Source organism: Hemicordylus capensis, chromosome 6 (assembly GCF_027244095.1).
Source record: "Hemicordylus capensis ecotype Gifberg chromosome 6, rHemCap1.1.pri, whole genome shotgun sequence".
NCBI lineage: Eukaryota > Metazoa > Chordata > Lepidosauria > Squamata > Cordylidae > Hemicordylus > Hemicordylus capensis.
The window spans coordinates 11,369,559-11,388,203 of NC_069662.1; the positions used below are offsets into that span (position 1 = coordinate 11,369,559).

General features: G+C 42.2%; 2 protein-coding genes across 2 annotated transcripts; both read right to left on the reverse strand.

Annotated features, from left to right (window-relative positions):
* Positions 1-8,672: 8,672 nt before the first annotated feature.
* On the reverse strand, positions 8,673-9,617 carry LOC128330829 (olfactory receptor 2D3-like). The gene has a single exon (XM_053264193.1). It carries the CDS (start codon positions 9,615-9,617, stop codon positions 8,673-8,675), a length of 945 nt encoding a protein of 314 aa, XP_053120168.1.
* Positions 9,618-14,986: 5,369 nt separating this feature from the next.
* On the reverse strand, positions 14,987-15,958 carry LOC128330830 (olfactory receptor 2D3-like). Its single transcript, XM_053264194.1, has one exon. It carries the CDS (start codon positions 15,956-15,958, stop codon positions 14,987-14,989), a length of 972 nt encoding a protein of 323 aa, XP_053120169.1.
* Positions 15,959-18,645: the final 2,687 nt, after the last annotated feature.

Below are 18,645 nucleotides of genomic sequence, written 5' to 3' on the forward strand. Positions count from 1 at the left end.
CCTGAACATCTGCCTACAGAGAAATGACAGAAGTGAGAAACAGTGACTTTATCTTATAAAATGGAGACTGCTCGCACAAACAACATGTAAATCCTGTAGTGCAAAAGAACACCAAATAGGTCTCAAATTTTAAAATTGTTTAATCCAGAGTAGTTACTCATAGACTGCACATGCAAGAACGAGGAAGATCCCATGAATTGTCTTGAATGATAGAGAAATCTGCACGTAGAGGATTCTTCTGTAGTTCTTGATATCTAGGTGCCAATATTGGGACCAGTGGTGCTCTTAGCCCTGGACTTTGGGGCCTAAGTCCACAGACCTCCACAGACCCTGGCGCCCCCAAATCCTCTTCAGTCTGTCTCGGGTGGTGTGGTCACCTCTGCTGAGCATGATGATGCTTAATTTGCAGGGGCGGGGAGCCTCCAAAGGCCTTTAGGTCCAGGCTCCAAAATTGCTTAGGTGAACCTCTGATTGGGACAAGCAAGAAGTGGTAGAAGACTGCTCCATGTCTATTGGATCTTGGTACAAGGAAACCCTTTCCAGAATTTAGATTGTTTATAAAGAGTGGGAGATATTCTAGTGCACCACTGAAGAAGTATATTTGAAATACTTGATTATATAATTAGGATTTATTATATTGTGATGCTTTTTTTAGAGCAATGGTTTTATGATATAGAATAAGAATATAATAAAGAAACATAGCATTGCTATTTCTGTTTTCATTCTGACCCCTCAAAAAAGCCAGTGAATTTTCTGTGTAAATCCTGAAGGAATTCCAAAACCAGCCCATCAAACGCAACACCAAGAACTAAGCAGAGGAGAGAGACTCTATTGGATGCAACAGTGTTCCTTTTCTCTAAATATGCTTCTCAAGATACTCAGATTATGTGGCGGGCGGGGGTGTCGTTTATTTCCTATCATGTGTTAGTGGGATTTACAGTTTTTGACTGTGTGATATAATGATTATCAATATCAATTATTGTCATAATTAATTTTAATTATTTGATTTTGCAGTTTCTGCAGAGGATCCATTAGCTGGCATATAAATGTAATGATTGGATGGATGGATGGATGGATAGATAGATGTGTGTTCCTCTGTGTGGGAAAAAAAGTATTTTTACTTTGTTTCAGCTTTGTTTTAGTAGTATATATATGTTAAGTTCTGGTTTGTTTATGTACTGTACAAGACCTGGTGAATATGGTACGGTCACTGAGTTAGCAGCATATAAGGTGTGTAGCCAGGGGCTTTTAGTTCAGCAGCTGCTGCATTGCCCAGGAGCATTTCCAGACGGGGCTTTTAGCTCACCTCTCCTCCAGATTGGAGGGTGTGTGTTCACATATTGGCCAGATTTACCCTGAAGTCTCTGCAAGCTATTGGGGAGCACTCCAGACACAATTGGGTTTTTCATTGCGCATTAGATGTGCAATTAATTGCAATTTGCATTGCAATTTATGTCCAGGGGGAAAAAAATCCACTTTTTGTGTTGGTTTGGGGGGGCAAATTTGAACTCGCAGTAAAGCATCACAGTAAACCTGCGGCAAAGCTTGCTTCCTGGAAATGCTACAGGAAACCCTGTTTGGAATGCTGGGAAGGGGAGGACACTTAACCATCTTGTCATGAGAGGGACAGTTAGATCTGGTGTCTACCCAAATTTTATTTTATTTTATTTATTGCAATTTGAGCAGAAGACCCATTAGGTGGTGAAAAAACATAATGTCAAGCAAAGAATGGATGATTGAAAAGGCAGATGTGCGTTCCCCTGTAATGTAGCAAATGTCCACCTTTTCACCAAAGCTCAGTGGAACGAGTAGTCGTAAACATGCTTAGTAGTACTACTCGGATTACTGACATATGTTTTCAGAATCAAATCAAGAAGGAAAACGAAGGCAGGCCTGGACAGTTTTTCTTTGGATCTAGGAGCCAGTCCCAAAATCACAACAATAAAACAATAGTATAAAATTTAACACAATAAAACAAATAAAGCATAATTGAGAATAAAAACAATTAAAACAAACCCAATTAATTTTTTAAAAAAAACAACAACACAAAACCCACCAGGCTTTAATAAAACACATTAAGAAGCCTCTCTGAACAAGTAGGTTTTAAGATCTTTTAAAAAGAAAATCTGAATTCTTAGTCTAAGTGCTATGGTTAAATTTCTGGGGCTCATGGCGAAGGTTAAATGATCATTTTAAAAGTTTTTTAAAAAGAAAGGCAGAAAGGTGAACAAATCAGGAGTGATGCTGTGCGAGGAAATCACTCCTTTGTTTAAGTTAATTGAAATTAGCCAATGTTCAAAATGAAACATTCCCACCAAGGTTAGGGACTTGAATGAGATCCAGAGGGGATATATGATAACTAAAGTAGCAGCTAAATCAGGAAAAGGATCCCATCCCTTCCCTCCATAATCCGAATTCCAATTTACAGAATAGAATATTACCTTTGTGCTGCTCCAGATCAGTTGACATTAAGGCAAAACAGCATCTGCATAAATTTATGTGCATTTGCTAATGAGATAAATTAATAAATCATTGCAGAAGATCTTGTAGTGACTTTAGAGAAAAACTGACACCATCTTTCACTAGTGGAAGGCTCCTTCTTGCTGCTTTGGGAAGGCTGGATATGACTGTTCTCAATGGTCTAATGCCTTCTTCCAGTACGAGAGGAGAAAGCATCTAGACGTTTCTGGCTGTAAAACGGGAAGGTCTGGAGATCCTTTAGAACTAATTAAACCCGCTCTACCTCCCGTCTGACACACACACCAACACACGAAAGCACAAATGGATTGTGTGCTTTGATTGATTGGAAATATAGTGCTTAACTTGTTTTAGCAATCAGAGCCTCCATTCAAGGTTTCCTGGAAAGAAAATCAATATGCCCAGACTTTCCAAGCGGGCAGGCCCTTGGGTTCTTGGACTGTGAGGAAAGCTCTTCCAGTGGTCACTTCAGGAACGCAGGAAGCTTCCTGATATGGAGTCTGATCCTTGGTCCACCTTGCTCCGTGTTGTCTCCACAATGACTGGCAGCAGCTTCTCCAAGGATGCAGGCAGGAGTCTTTCCCAGCCATACCCAAGGATTTAAATGGGGACCTTCTGCATGCAATGCTCTACTGAACTACATCTCCGTCCCCAATTTAGCCCACTATTGCACCTTTTCTCTTGACAGTCAGCAGCTCTTTGGGTAGATCTCCTTCTGTACTGTGCTGATCTGAGATAATTTAACTGGAGATCCCAAGGAACTGACTAATGCAAAACAGAGCCTCTCCCACTAAGCTCTGGTTCCTCAAACACCTTGACAGGTGCTGCTCTACCTGCTTTTTAAAGCCTTCAGAGGTGAGGCTCAACAGAACCTCTTTCTTTAATGACCTACCTATTCTCGCATTAAAAGATAGATGTTGTGCCAGCTATTTCCCGCCCTAAGGTTTGTCATAGCCTTGAGCAGCAGTAGGATTATAAAGACAGTGGATCGGTCATATGGGACTCTTCTAATCCCTTTGGTGCTCTCCTTTGGGCCATTAACGATCCGTCGCTTGTTGTATGTCTCGGCAACTAACTGCAGCATGATAGAAAGCAGTTCCATAGTGAGCTACCTTTTCCTTTGCTTCCCTGATGCAGGTTTTCAAATAATGTCTGGAGAAGTGAGAAATTGAAGGATTTTTTATATTCCTCTATTTGCCTCCTACACCAAACATAATCCTGGCAAGCGCAAGCAATTCAAATGTTCTCACAGGGCAAAAATGGCCAATTGAAAGATCCATCAATTTTCACAAGGAAGCCACTTGGCACAGTGCTGAATTGTAGGGCTGATTACTTGAGTTCTCATGAGCAATACAGAAGATAATATGGATCCCAACAAAATGCAGCAGTATATCCCCGTTGTTGATGTATTACCTGAGCCTGTGTGTAGGGAGAGTTTTAGGCACCTTTCCCCCTCAGAAGCTGAAGGTTGTGACTCTCTTCAGAGAGTATTTTTAAGAAATTTCCAGCTATTTGTTCAAGCTCTCCTTCCCCTCTCTTTGTCACTGAGTTCCATTAGCTCATCCCACCTGGTTCTGTTAACTATCCTTTGAATATGTGAACATTCCATTCCATTGAGTTACATTGGGAAAGTTTGGATTAGGTGTTGTTGTTTTTGTCCCCTTAGGGTTTCACCCCTCAAATTCGTGTGAAACCAATGTATCTGTGGGTTATTCTGAGTTTGCCAGAACCTAATGGCTATTTGCTTCTCCGTCTCCATCACAGCTTTTAGAAAGCATGTTAAATTGTGGCTTTTTACCCAGGCTTTTGTTTGATTGTCTCTGCTGCTGCTCTTTGTACTCTCTATTGCTGTTATCCTTTTGTTTTAAATTTTTAATCAGATTTGTTTTATATTTTTAGCTTAATATTTTAATTGTCTTTTTTTCAATCTTTTTAAAAAAAATTGCTGTAAATCACCTTGCGATTGTTTTAATGAAAGGTGGTATATAAATTTAACAATCAATCAATCAATCAATCAAATCAATCAATCAAATAAAATAAACCTCTCCCTTGCCTAGAGATGCTCCAGTTATTTATCAATAAGGATCATAACATTTCCAGCTCTTTCAGAAATAGTTGTCTTCGGATTTTATTTTATTTTTAAGTTTCCCGCATCTGCCTCAGGGCTCCTTGTCCTCATTGCTTTTAAATAAAGTTTTAATTTTTTAAAAAAATAAATTGTTTTCTATTATACTTTGTATTTTTGTATGTTTTTATTGTTTGATGTTTTTAATTGATGTTTTAATGTTTTATTTGGTGTATTAATGTTGCATTGTGAGCTGCCTAGAGAACAATTTCTTATAGGGTGGCTAACAAACCCTCACCCTGGAAAGCCCTCCGCACCTCACCACACCTGATGCCACTGACCCCAAAGCCCAGACTGGATGGTCATAACAGCTCTGACATGCAGTCTCCAAAGAGTCAGGGGAGTATTCTGAGTGATCTGCAGTCATCGTAACCCCTTCCCTCTCAAAGGATGCTTATCCAGGTCATGACCCGAGTGTCCTGTGCAGGTCAAGCAAAATAAATGCCTGTGGCATTAAACTATGTGAATCCAAGGATTGTCCCGACACTAAAAAAAGTGGTGGCTTCTTTTCGCCTCAAAAAATCTCTTCTGTTGTCAAAGAACGTAAACACTGGCATTAGGCCAAAACACATTGCTGGGAGGAAAAAACTGCAGAAAAATAGCATATTAGCAAGCAATATGCAAACATTGAATGTTGTGTTAGGAACATAGGAACATGGGAAGCTGCCATATACTGAGTCAGACCATAGATCTATCTTGCTCAGTACTGTCTACACCAGGGATTCTCAACGTTGGGTCTCCAGATGTTATTGGACTTCAACTTCCATAATCCCCAGCCCCAATGGCCTTTGGTTGGGGATTATGGGAATTGAAGTCCAATAACATCTGGGGTCCCAATGTTGAGAATCCCTGTTCTCCACAGACTGGAAGCAGCTTCTCCAAGGTTGCAGGCAGGAATCTCTCTCAGCCCTATCTTGGAGATGGAAGGGTAGGAACTTGGAACCTTCTGCTCTTCCCAGAGTGGCTCCATCCCCTAAGGGGAATATCTTATGGTGCTCACACTTCTAGTCTCCCTTTCATGTGCAACCAGGGCAGACCCTGCTTAGCTAAGGGGACAAGTCATGCTTGCTACCACAAAGCCAGCTCTCTTCCCCCATGTGAGCTGCCAGAAGAACAATTTGTAATGGGGTCTCTAACAAAGCTTAATCAATCATTCAATCAATCAATCAATTACACAAAGAAACCAAGCATTGACATGATGTCAAGGTGCATCCTTCAGGTCACGAGTTACATTCCAAAAGACGGGTTGCTCATAGCAAGTAAAATGAGTAAAATCCCTCGATATACAGTATATAGATATCTTTATTTCGGTCATTGACCAGCAATGTAACATCTCTCTGTCTCTCTGCAGCTTCCAGGGTAATGGACTGTGAAAAGATTACAGCTTCTAATGCAGCTTTTGCATTCCAGGCCTCTCCACCCAATCGGCATCCAAGCTCCTTCCACACAAGATGTTATCCTTCAGCCTCAACATTCTCCATGGGCACAGCAACCATGGCCTATGTTCAGGCAGACCAGCACATGGTAGTGCACCAACATCCTCCCCATGGCATGCATGCAACCTTCCCTCACTGCATGCAAAACTGCCCCCTGCACTCACCAGCCGCTTGCTGCCTGCTGCCACTGCCGCTTTCCATCCCAGCCGGAAGCAGAAAGAGCAGGGGAAATTAAACCCTCTCCCCATCCTTTTTACTCGGGCTAACTTAGACAGGTGCAGATGAGGGCATTTCCCCCGCCCCCAACCCAGATGGTCAAAAAAGCACCTCACCCAGACAACACCCAGACTGGCTACAAATAATCTGCAAATCTGAAAGCCAGTATGGTATAGTGGTAAGAGTGCTGGACTCAAGATGTGAAGGCCTGGAGAAAAATTGGGAAAATTGGGGCGGGGGGCAGTATTTTTCCATTTACTGTAATGTTGATAGTGGCTTCAGGCCTCAATGGCTGACTCAGGCCTCTGTGATTTATTATGATGATGATTGATTACATTTATAAACTGCCCCATCCAGAGGCTCAGAGCGGTGTGCAACAACTTTTAAAAGACATAAAAACCACACAATCCAAAACACAGTGCTAAAAACAATATAACAATTTTAAAATAATTTAAAAAAACCATTTAAAACCAATTTAAATGCTTTTTAAAAAGAACAACCCTTTACAAGCCTTGGAAGGCCAGGCCAAACAAGTAAGTTTATAGGGCTCTCTTAAAGGCCAACAGTGAGCCTAAACTGCAGATATCTGCTGGGAGTGCATTCCACAGACCAGGAGCAGCTACCAAAAAGGCCTGGTTCCGAGTCACTACCAGACGCACCGGTGGCTCCTAAGAACTGTGTCATCACTGCAGTGACAAGCCTGCCATTGGGATTAATGGGAGGCTCATCACTGCAGCGATGATGCAATCATTAGTAGCGACGAAGTCTCTGCAAGCTTGGTGGAAGCAAGGCTGTGGCTTTTCGATTGGCACTGCCAGTCATCTGCTATCAACATTAACTTTTTGCCTCTTTATTATAAACAGTAAAAAAAAAAACACAACAACTAAGAGATGCTGGATTCCTTGGAGTTCAGCACATTGTAGTCCATTTACAACAAACATTAAATAAAATTTAAATTACTCCATTTTTACTTATTGTCTGAATAAACTATACTTCTAAATACTTCTTTGGGATATGCTCCCAATAAGAGCATCTCCTTCTCTGTTCATTTTCAGGAAGACCCTCAAGACGCACCTGTTCTCGCAGGCTTTTAACTGGGATTCTTTTTAATAATTTGTTTTTAACAATTTGTTTTATGAGAGTTGTTTTTATTGTGTTTTGTGGGGTTTTAATCTGTTTTTCCTTCTTAATTTTTTTGCCTAGAGATGTACATATCAGACAGTATAAAATATGATAAATAAATAAACGTAATATTCCAAACATGATCAATGTTATGAGCAAAGCAGGTTATACATGATAAATGTTATGCTTCCAAAGAAACAAGGTTACTTTAGATCTCTAAAGGGTGCTAAGAAAAAGTATTGCATTTATTGCATTTATTTCCATTTTTCCTGAAATATCTGTTGTTCTTTTTTAAAAAATGGGGAAAAAATTAACCCACCAGGTATTTCCACAACTTCATATTTTCAGGAAATTTTAGATCTCTGTGTTGGACTAGACTGGGGAGATCTGAGTTCAAATCCCTGTTCAGCCATGAAACTCACTGGGTGACTCTGGGCCAGTCACTTCTTTCTAAGCCTAAACTACCTCACAGGGTTGTTGTGAGGACAAACATAACCATCCCCTCTGCTCTGGGCTCCTTGAAGCAAGAACAGGATATAAATGTAAACAAAGGTAGGCAGCAATTCTTGCTGTGTCATCATGAGAAGGAAGAAAACCAGCAAAATGGCTTTCCATGTTGGAGAATATGGCCAAAAAAGATGTCAAAACCGCACAAAAACAGCCTTGCAGCATAACAGCGCAACGTGCAGTGTTAATTTTAACAAGGCGCTAGCACCACTTATGCTCACACATTTCTACATGGAGTTTTGAGTCTCACCTCTTCCACTACACCTACTGTATGTCCATGCACAATTTATTAGAAAAAGGGATGGAAACCCAAGCAAGAGAGGGCATGGATGGATGTTCACTGCCTTCTGTCCTCTTCCTGACAACACAGGGACTGGTGAGTCATCATCCAGTCCAACTAAGCTGGTCATCAATGCTCAACTTTTGGGTTTCAAGCCTTGCCCTTTTTTTTCACAGCTTGGCCAGAGCCTCCTTATCAGGCAGAGTAAATAATAGGGTTGAGCTCTGAAATACCCTCCCTTCTAACTAAGCAGAGGCACCTTTTTTGAAGTCCTGATTCTCTTTAGTTAGCAAGGGGAGATCAACTGGCCCTACCCATCCCCAGCACAGCATCCCTACAGTGGATGTTGCTGGTGTCTATCTTGTGTTCCTGTTTTAGATTGTGAGCCCTTTGGGGATAGGGAGCCATATTTATTTATTTATTTATTTCTATGTAAACCGCTTTGAGGCCTCTTTCTTTTTTTTTGGAAAAGTGATATATGAATATTCATTGTATTTATCATCAACACTCAACCGTTGGGTGTCAAGGTTTGCCTTTTCAGCACCTTGGCCAGTGCCTGGTGGACATCCTTGTTGCGCAGGGTATAAATAACAGGGTTGAGCAGAGGGGTGATTACAATATAAACGATGGCAAAGTGTCTGCCAGCATTGGGAACACTGCCTGAATTAGGTCTCCCATACATAGCAATGGCACTGCCAAAGAACATGGTGACCACCACCAGGTGGGAGGTGCATGTGGAGAAGGCCTTGCGCTGACTGGTGGCTGATTGCATTTGTAATACTGTGGACAGAATGAGCCCATAAGAGGTCAGGATAACAGAAAGGGGACCCACAAGGATCAAGATGGACGTCACAGAAACGATGATTTCAGTGAGGCGGGTGTCAGCACATGCAAATTTCAACACTATGGGAACCTCACAGCAAAAGTGATTGATATGGTTCGGTCCACAGAAGGGGTGGCGAAGGGTACAGCTCACATTTATTGTAGCAATGAGGAACCCCCCTAGCAAGGAAGCGGAGGCAAGCTGCAATTGGCGCAATCTGCCCATAGCAACAGCATATTGCAGAGGGCAGCAGATGGCCAAGTAGCGGTCATAAGCCATTGCAGCCAGCAGAAGACACTCAGTGCCACCAGCTGTCGTACCAACATACATCTGGGCAATGCAACGAGTGAAGGAGATGGCTCCATTTCCATTCAGGAGGTTCACCAGCATTTGGGGCATGGTGCAGGTTACAAAACACACTTCCAGGCCTGAGAGGTTCATCAGGAAGAAGTACATGGGCGTGTGGAGGCGGGAGTCCATCTGCACCAGCAGGATGATCAACAGGTTCCCCATCATGGTGAGGAAGTAGATGATGACGATGACCATAAAGAGCAGAATCTGTTTCTTGTGGTCCTTGGAGATTGCCATGAAAATAAACTCTCTTACAGCGGTGATGTTCTCAGTCCCCATCCTTGACTCCTGCTTGTGCATGTGTGTAGGTGCATGCGAGTGCGCGCACACCACACACACACAAACAAACACACAAGGTCAGCAGTGACATTCCTTTCTCTGTGAATGAGACAACCAAAAAAGAAACCATGTTTTCATACCCACAACACCGGAGTAAATTCCAAATGAACCAATCAACATTAAAATCCATTTCTTACAGCATTCAAACTGTAAGAAGACCCTGTATTTTAATATCCAATGTTTGTATACCTGTATATGGCCTTGAAGCATTCCCAGTTGTGAATGGCATCCATCATTTTACCTTCATATTTTGTTGGATGCTATTAAGATGGTCGATCGTTTTAACCAATTTTAGGTTTTTTTGAGTTTGAAATATGCCCAGAGGGTTTGTTTAGACCTCTGGGATCCAGTAGTGTGTGCATGTACAGATGTTACCTTTTTTAAAAATTAACTTTAAAAGTGGTAGCAACAATCAAGGAAAACAATAATTGAAACATTAAGAATTGAGCAGGTTGCAATGTAAAAAATATCCACCCACCTTGCAAATATCCCTATTTTCCAGAAGGTTCCAAGTTCCCTCCCTGACATCTCCAGATAGGGCTGAGAGAGACTTCTGCCTGTAACCTTGGAGAGGCCACTGCCATTCTGTGTAGACGATGCTGAGCAAAATGGATCAATTTTACTGACTTGGTAGGAGGCAGCTTCCTATGTTCCTATATTCCCCAGGGTCTACTGCCAGGGGAAGCTCCCCTATGAGGCAAAATGAGGCAGTCACCTCAGGTGGCGTGTTGGTGCCTTTCTGCAAGTGGCAGCATGGGCCATCTCTGCACCCTCTGTAGACTTACTCGATCAGAGTTGGCCAAGGCAGTTCAAAATGAGGTTTGGGGTACAGGCCAGAGGTCCAGCTGATTGGCAACCTTCTTTGGTCTTCAAGGTAACACCTCTGAGCATTGACTTGGGAAGACTCCAGGACATCAGACTGGCAGTTCCTGAGATGGTATGCAGCTATCGAAACATCTTTCTAAATCAGAATATTCAACTCAGAAACAGCAGACTCAGGCCCAGCAATGGTTCCTTCACCTCAGTGATTAAGAAACACAAAATCCATAAACGGGGCTTGCTCTGTAGCTTAATCAGAATACTAATGGTCCCAGAATAGTAATCAGAAGCTTCGTATATTATATATCATATATTAAGAATGGCTCCCCTCCAGATCTGTAAAACAGTGAAGCCACTCACATGAGAAACTCTACCCAGAATGTTGGGGGCAGTATGCTAAATCATTGTAAACCACTTAGAGAGCTTCGGCTATAGAGCGGTATATAAATGTAAGTGCTATTGCTATTGCTACCTGTGCTTGCGCAGCCTTGCTCATGGGAAGCACTGGAAGCATGGCTGATCTCGGTGCTGCCCTGCTGGGCCGCCCAGGATTTTTACCTGAGTTTTTACCAGGGAAGAAGGGCATGAGCGTGGCCTCCCCCCTCCACCAGGTAACCGGTTGTCTATCTTTTTGGTCTGCAAGTAGCATAAGTGGACACAGAGCTGGACACCTAGAGTCCAGCTGAGGGCTTCTGCTGCTTGCCTGCCACAGCATGTTAGAGTCATGTTACCCACTCTCAAGGGTTTCAGGCAGGAGTCTTTCCCAGCCCTACATGGAAATTCTGCCACAGATTGAACCTGGGACCTTCTGCATATAAAGTGGAAGCTCTACCATTGAGTGATGGTCTCATCCCTAAGGGGAATATCTTACAGTAGACATGTAGTCACCCATCCAAATGGAAACCAAGGTGAACCCTCCTTAGTAAAGGGGACAATTGATGCTGACTTTCCATTTTATATCCATTCCTGACTTTCCATTTTATATCCATGGAGTTCGGGTAATAACACACAGATGGATGGACATTCACAAACAGAAAGACAGGCCATCAAGGCTACTTTCCTTGAGTAGAGTAGGCTAAAAACACGCCATTGAAAAGTCCCTATGGGATACTACAACTGTACTAAATTTGATCCAAATTGATCCCAGCATTGAAGGATGTTAGAGGAGAAGACAGACACAGTTGCCATCTTGAAATAGTTTCTGGAATTCATTTATGGGATATCATGGTTTAATGTCCTCTATAATCTTAACATGTATAACAAGTTTGGTGCAAATCAGTATTAGGTGGTTCAAACGGTAGCCCACTTCAACCTCAAATGTTCATGCATCCACCATGTTGATTTGGGGTGGATTGGGTCAATTGGGGTGGATTAGGTCAATGGGTTAGGCCATTGAGGTCTCCCCATGTGGCACTACAACTGTGCCAAATTTGGTCCAAATTGGTCCAGGCATTGCAAAGCTGTTAGGGGAAAACAAGTACATGGACACACACACATAGAGGTGATCTCATTACACTAGGTTCCATGAGGAATGTAGGCTAAAAATTAAGTGCCCAATATGTAGTCATATGTTGATTGTTTCATTTAGGTGTTAGAAAACATTTGGAAGGGAGAAAAGGACATTTAAAACAGTACAATAAAACATGACCTTAAGGAACATTCCCTTCATCATTCTGAAACAATAGCTCAAATCTTTTTAGTACCAGTAAATTTAGCTGTAGTTGCTGTAAATAGGTTAGCCATCCTTGGCTGGTTCTTCATCAGAGAAACAACACGGCGGGGGTGGGGGGGGAGCCTTTTCCTCTAGATATGACTACTTACAATTAGGGTTGCACATTTTGTATTTTTTCTGTTTCAATTTGTACCAAATCCGAATCAACCCCATTTTCTATTTTGTCCAAAATTAAGCCTTCTGAATCACCCCAGTTTTGTTCTGTATCCGAATTAATCCAAATGCAAATCCGAATTAATTCAGATTTAAAAATGGGTCACATGGTCAAAAGAGTGGGTGGAGATTATAGTGCCCAATGAGTGGAAGCTACCACAAAAATTTCAAAGGAATTGGGCAAAATGCTGATTTTTGGTGAATTTTTGAAGTTTGCTCATCTTTCAGATTTCCCCCATATGGTATGATGGAGGTTTCAGGAAAAGTATAGCTTCACATGGGGGGCGGGTGGCCCAGTGTAGAGTGTGGTTGGTGGTAGTGCCCAGTTGGTACAAGGAAGCTACCACAATTTTTCAGAGGAATTTGGAAAACGGCTGATTTTTAAAGAATTAATGAAGTTACGCGTCTTTCAGATTTTACTCGTAGGGTATAATGGAGGTTTATGCAGTCCCATAACTCCACTTGAGGGGCACTGGGGTGGCCCAGAGCAAGTGGTAGTGTAGTGCACATAGGATGCCAACCACCCACAAGGGTTGCCAACCCATGAAGTACAGGGTTTTGTTGTTCTAGAGGTGTTCTAAGAGTAGATTACCTAGTAGCATATGCGAGTGGATTCATGGTCATTCATTAAAAATCTTATTTACTACCAGAGAATCTAAACGCAACACCTCAGAAACAACAAAGCCCAGTACCCCAATGGGTTAGCAATCCAGGGGGATGGTTGGCACCCTCTGTGAACTACACCACCACTCGCTTCAGGCCATCCCAGTGCCCCCCAGGTGGAGTTATGGGGCTGCTGAAACCTCCATTATTCCCTATGGTGAAAAATCTTAAAGACACATAAACTTCAAAACTTCCTAAGAAATCAGCCCTTTGCCCTATTTGGAATCTGGGTGCACTACCTTTGGGGCACTGCCACCCAACCCACTGTTTTGCCCCTGAAGCCCCACATAAACAAGTTCAAAGAGTTAAGAGAATGATGAATGACACGATATTTTGGCACAGTTATTTGAGAATTTTGCAGTGGGGGTGAGCCTGTCCTGTGGCACTAGCACAGCAACACAACCCATTTGTGGATTCAAGCAATCTTTCAATAAAAACACTCCCTCCCCATTGAACAGTGACCACAGGTCATTTGAGATAGCATGATAGACCAATGAACTGCCTTGGTACTATGGAACAGCTTCAAATGTTCATTTAACTGAAGTGGAATAAGCCGTAGCCTAAACAAATCAGCCTACTGTTCAGAATTGTTGAGATTCATCATCACTGCATTTAAGAAAGTGCAAAACCATAGATCATGGTTACAAGAAAGAGAGAAGCAACTAAGATTCCTGGGGATGTCAATAGATTGACAGGGGTATTCTCCACCCCCTTCGTTTTGTCTCCTGCAGTCTCATGTGGATGACCTGTCCATGCAATGGCAAAAGTTGTGAACCACTGGCTTAGACATCATGTCCCACCAAATTACATTTTGGCCTAAATTACATTAGACTGCTCAACTTGGGTAACAAAACTTAGACATCACTATAACTCATAAAAATCAGAAGAAAAACAATATAGCTCTTCAAAAGACCCCTAAACCTTTCTAAACCTTTGGAAAGAAAAACCTGTGTAATTTCAGAACTTTCCTAACCAGCTTCTCGAAAAGCTTCTCCACACATTTTATACCATGGCTTTTAGCAACTTTGGAATTGCTTTGAGTTCCCAAAGATATTTGGGTATTTCTGTCTCAAAATGCTGTCTTCCAAATCCCTTTGCAAGCTCAGTTTGCATTTCATTCACACTGAATACAACACATACTTAACTAAACCATTCACGCTCAACAGCTTTTTGCATATCTTATCTTCTGCTCATCACTCAGTGCCTCAGCTGGATTGGAGGGAGTCAGATAAGTCAATTTCAATTGCAATGCTTTTCCAAAGTTTTAATTCTTGATTTTGTTTTGGTTACAAAACCTCCGAAATTGCCATTTTCAGGCACAAAACGTTTTGTACCCGAATCGAAATGCACAAGCCTTCTTACAATGCTTCACATGTGCCCCTCCTTCGGCAGTGTCAACTGTGTTGTTTTTCAACCGCATTAGCTAACCAATCCTTGCTCCCACCAAGCTGTATCAGTAGCTCCCACACAGGAACAAAATAACATAAGAGCAGCCCTACTGGATCAGGCCCAAGGCCAATCTCGTCCAACATCCTGATTCCCACAGTGGAGCCTCTGGGAAGCCCACAAACCAGGAGATGGAGGCATAGCTTTTCTGCTGCTGTTGCTCCCCTGCAATCAGTATTTGGAGGTGTCCTGCTTCTGAACCTGGAGATAGCGTAGAGCCATCAACACTAGTAGCTACTGATAAGACATGGAAACAGTGTAGTAAAACATGGCCCTGAGAAGCATTTCATTCAGCATTCTGAATGAGAAAAGAGCTCAAGCCTTTAAAAAATAAATAAATCCAATTTTCCCTAGAAAAGGGGGAGGAGGCTTTGGACAGTGCTTGAATGTTTTTAATTCCCCCCACACAAAGGGTGTCACATCTCTAGTCCAAACAAAAAAAAAACTCTAGAAAATCCAGTGAAGCATTCAGAGTAGGCAACTCCTGGCCAGTGCCTCAACTAATGCACCAAGAGGTCAAAGCTAAACCATTTTGTTCACATTTCCTTCTTTGCAACACTCTGGCCATAGCCCCATGGACATCCTTGTTCCTTAGGGTGTAAATGATAGGGTTGAACAAGGGAGTAACTGCAACGTAAAAGACAGCAATTTGTTTTTCAAGATCAGGGGACCCACCTGACCGGGGCTTCATGTACACAGACATGGCAGTGCCATAGAAGATGGTAACTATCACCAGGTGGGAACCGCACGTGGAGAAAGCCTTGTGCTGACTGGCAGATGACCGCATTCGTATGATGGAGGACAGAATGAGCATGTAAGATGTGAAGATAACAGACAGGGGACCAAGGAAGACCACTGCAGAGTTTACAAACATGATTGCCTCGGTGATGCGGGTATCACCACATGCCAGTTTCAGCACCATTGGCTGTTCACACATGAAGTGGTTTATGTGACTAGGGCCACAGAAGGGGTGGCGAAAGGTACAACTCACATCAATTGTAGCAATGAGGAAGCCTACTGCCCAGGAAGCTATGGCAAGCTGCCGTTGTCTCCATCTGTGCATTATAGCAACATATAGCAGAGGACAGCATATAGCCAAGTAGCGGTCATAGGCCATGACAGCCAGCAGAAGGCATTCAACACAACCCATAGCTGCCCCAAAGTACATCTGGGCAGCACAGCGTCCAAAGGAAATGACTCCACTTCCAGACAGGAGGTTTGCCAGCATCTGGGGTATGCTGGCAGAGACATAACAGATCTCCAGGATGGAGAGGTTCATCAGGAAGAAGTACATGGGCATGTGGAGATGAGAGTCCATTCGCACCAGCAAGATGATCACCAGATTCTCCACAACAGTCAGGATGTAGATGATGAGGATGATCACAAAGAGCAGAATCTGTGTCTTTCGTTGGCTGGAGAGTCCCACAAAGATAAATTCTTTGATAGAAGTTTGGTTCCCAGGCCCCATCCTGACTTCTTGCTAGCAGACAAATGATAAAAATGGGGAGCAGTGACTTCCTTTGAGAAATGGACAACCCTAGAACAAACCATGCATTTCCCCACGTGAACCCCATAGGAAACCCAAGATTAACCCACCAAATGCAGCATCACTAACTCAGTCTGAAACATAACAGGATTCCACAGTCCTTTATCGAAATAGATCACATAACCATTATTCTAAGGGGTACTCCACTCTCATGTCTGGTTGGGTTCCATTACTTTTTGTCATGATGTAGTTGTTATCACCATGATTAGTTGTCTGAACTAATTTTGTTTGGGTTTGTAGTCTTCTTGAGGTTTCATTAGACCCATGTGTTGGGGGGTAAATGTCATTTCAGTACAGAATTAAGTAACGAATTACTGTGTGTTCACACCATTGCAAACATCCACATTTACACCATGGCCCAGTGCCTGTTATGACATGAGGCCATCAACATAATTTCATGCTTGTTCATCCTCAAATCTCTTTCTCATTCTCACATCTCTCTACATGGAACTCCTAATGCATCTTCTCTCCAGTAATGTTTCCAGGGAGACAACAGAAGTCTGCCTTTGGACAGGCAGAACAGCATTCGCAGTATGTTGAAGGTGCCCCCCGTCCGTGATCAGGCAAGGGACAGCTTCAACCTAACGGTGCCTTGCAGTCTGGCAAGGCAGTGGGCTAGGAAGGCAAGACAGGTAGTAGGCAACAAGGCAGGCTCAAGGCATCAGGTAAGCAAAGGAGACTCTAGCCCAGGGTTGGGCAAACCTGACCCTCAGCTGTTGTTGAGCTTCAACTCCCATCATTCTCAGCCATGAGTTATAATGAGATAAGGAAAAACAGGCAGGTGGCATCCTTATGAATTACTCCGTAAGATGTGAAATAACATTCAATTTTGTCTGAATGAGTGCAAAGGCAATGGGATGATTACCAACCACTGGTGGCAACCATTTTGACTACTGGATCTTTTAATTCAATTCAATTTAATTTGGCTCTCTTAACTTTGTGTGCCGTGCCCTTTGTTCTCATACATATAAGAGTCTTTAATGAGATATGTTGATTAAAATACATCTTGGGCAGATTCAGATGACACCATCTGAGTGGCAATTCAACATGAGACAACATGATCCTCATAATGTGGATTACTTACTAGAAAAGGTAATAAGAAAGATAAAGTATTCAACCAAACAACTAAGCAAAAACATTTGCAATGCTGCTCCAATTGAATGAATTACATCAGCCAAAGCCAGATAATTAAGTGGCAAAAAAAGCCTCTAATGAACAAACGATGCCAAAAATCTTAGTACTTGTTAATTATGTAGTTAGACTTTTACAATGGCAACAATAAGGACAATTTTCTACTACAATTTTCCAGCTAAGGATGGGTCCCATAAGGAAAGGAGATTAGGAGCAGTGGAAGAAAGAAAATACTCAAGGGTTAAATGTTTTCATTGAATGTTGTTGGCTGGTAATCACTAAGAAACATTGTTAGTATCAAGAGAGGTTAAGAAAGAAAAGTTACAGGAAAAGGCATTTGTCATAAATCCTTTTAAAAAGCTCCTTTTGAAGAAAAAAGCATATAAAAGGTTTGCAGGGAAGAATCAGTACTACATATTTTGCTAAGAAATCCCATCTTTGTACAAGAGAAACTACTGAAATTAGTACATTTCATGGAGAGAGATCTCCACAAAGTTTAAGGATTTGAGCAGAGGAGATGATTCTACGATGGTCAAAATACCTGTTGAATCAACATAGTTAAATCATGGACATAATTCCAAATGGCAGAATATAATATAGACTTGCATTTGGGGCGGTATACAAATGTGTTAAATAAAATATAATAAACCTTACCTTTATTTTACTCTGGAATGTTCCTCCACAGCAATGTATTTGATTTTTCCCACCTGCTTACATTAAACAGAACAGCACCTACACATTTCATTTTCTAGTAAAAGAACTTGGCCAACCATTAGGGAACAACATAGGACTGTTAGTAACTTCTGGAGCAACACTGTCTTTCATTTAAGGACTACTGGAGGAGGGTTCCCTCTTGCTACTTTAATAAGACTCACTGGATGCCAATGTTCTGCTGCCCTCTGCTAGGAGAGTGAAATGTCCTCCACTAGGAGAGTGAAAGCATCTAGAATATCATTGCCATTAAATGGGAAGGACCAAAGACCTTCTAGATGATAATTATGAAGATCCCTTCCCTTATACCAAATTAGACCATCACTACGTCACTTCAGGCACTCATATTGATAACTTGATGGAAGAGTCTTCCATATTACTGGCTGGGTATATACTACTTAGCTTGCTAGTGCTGGCAATTCCAGTCTCAATGCAAAGGAGGCTAGAAGAAAATCCGAACAGTCAGTTCTTCTGAGGAGGGCCCTGGCTCTTGGACTGTGAGGGAACTTCTTTAAATGGTCCTTTTAGCTTAACACCATCTCTTTTGACTGGGAGCCGTTCTCCAGGCCTCAGGTCTAGCTCCTTCCATGCTTTGTTAACCTGAGATGCTTTTACTGGGGATCCTAAGGACCTTATAAAGGGAAAGTAATGGTTTCTCCATCAACCTCTGCTTAACTGGTGCTTCTCAGCCTGCTCTTTAAGGCCTTCAAAGGTGAGGACCAGCACAACTTTCTTCTTAAACTGCATACCTATTCTCATGTTAGAAG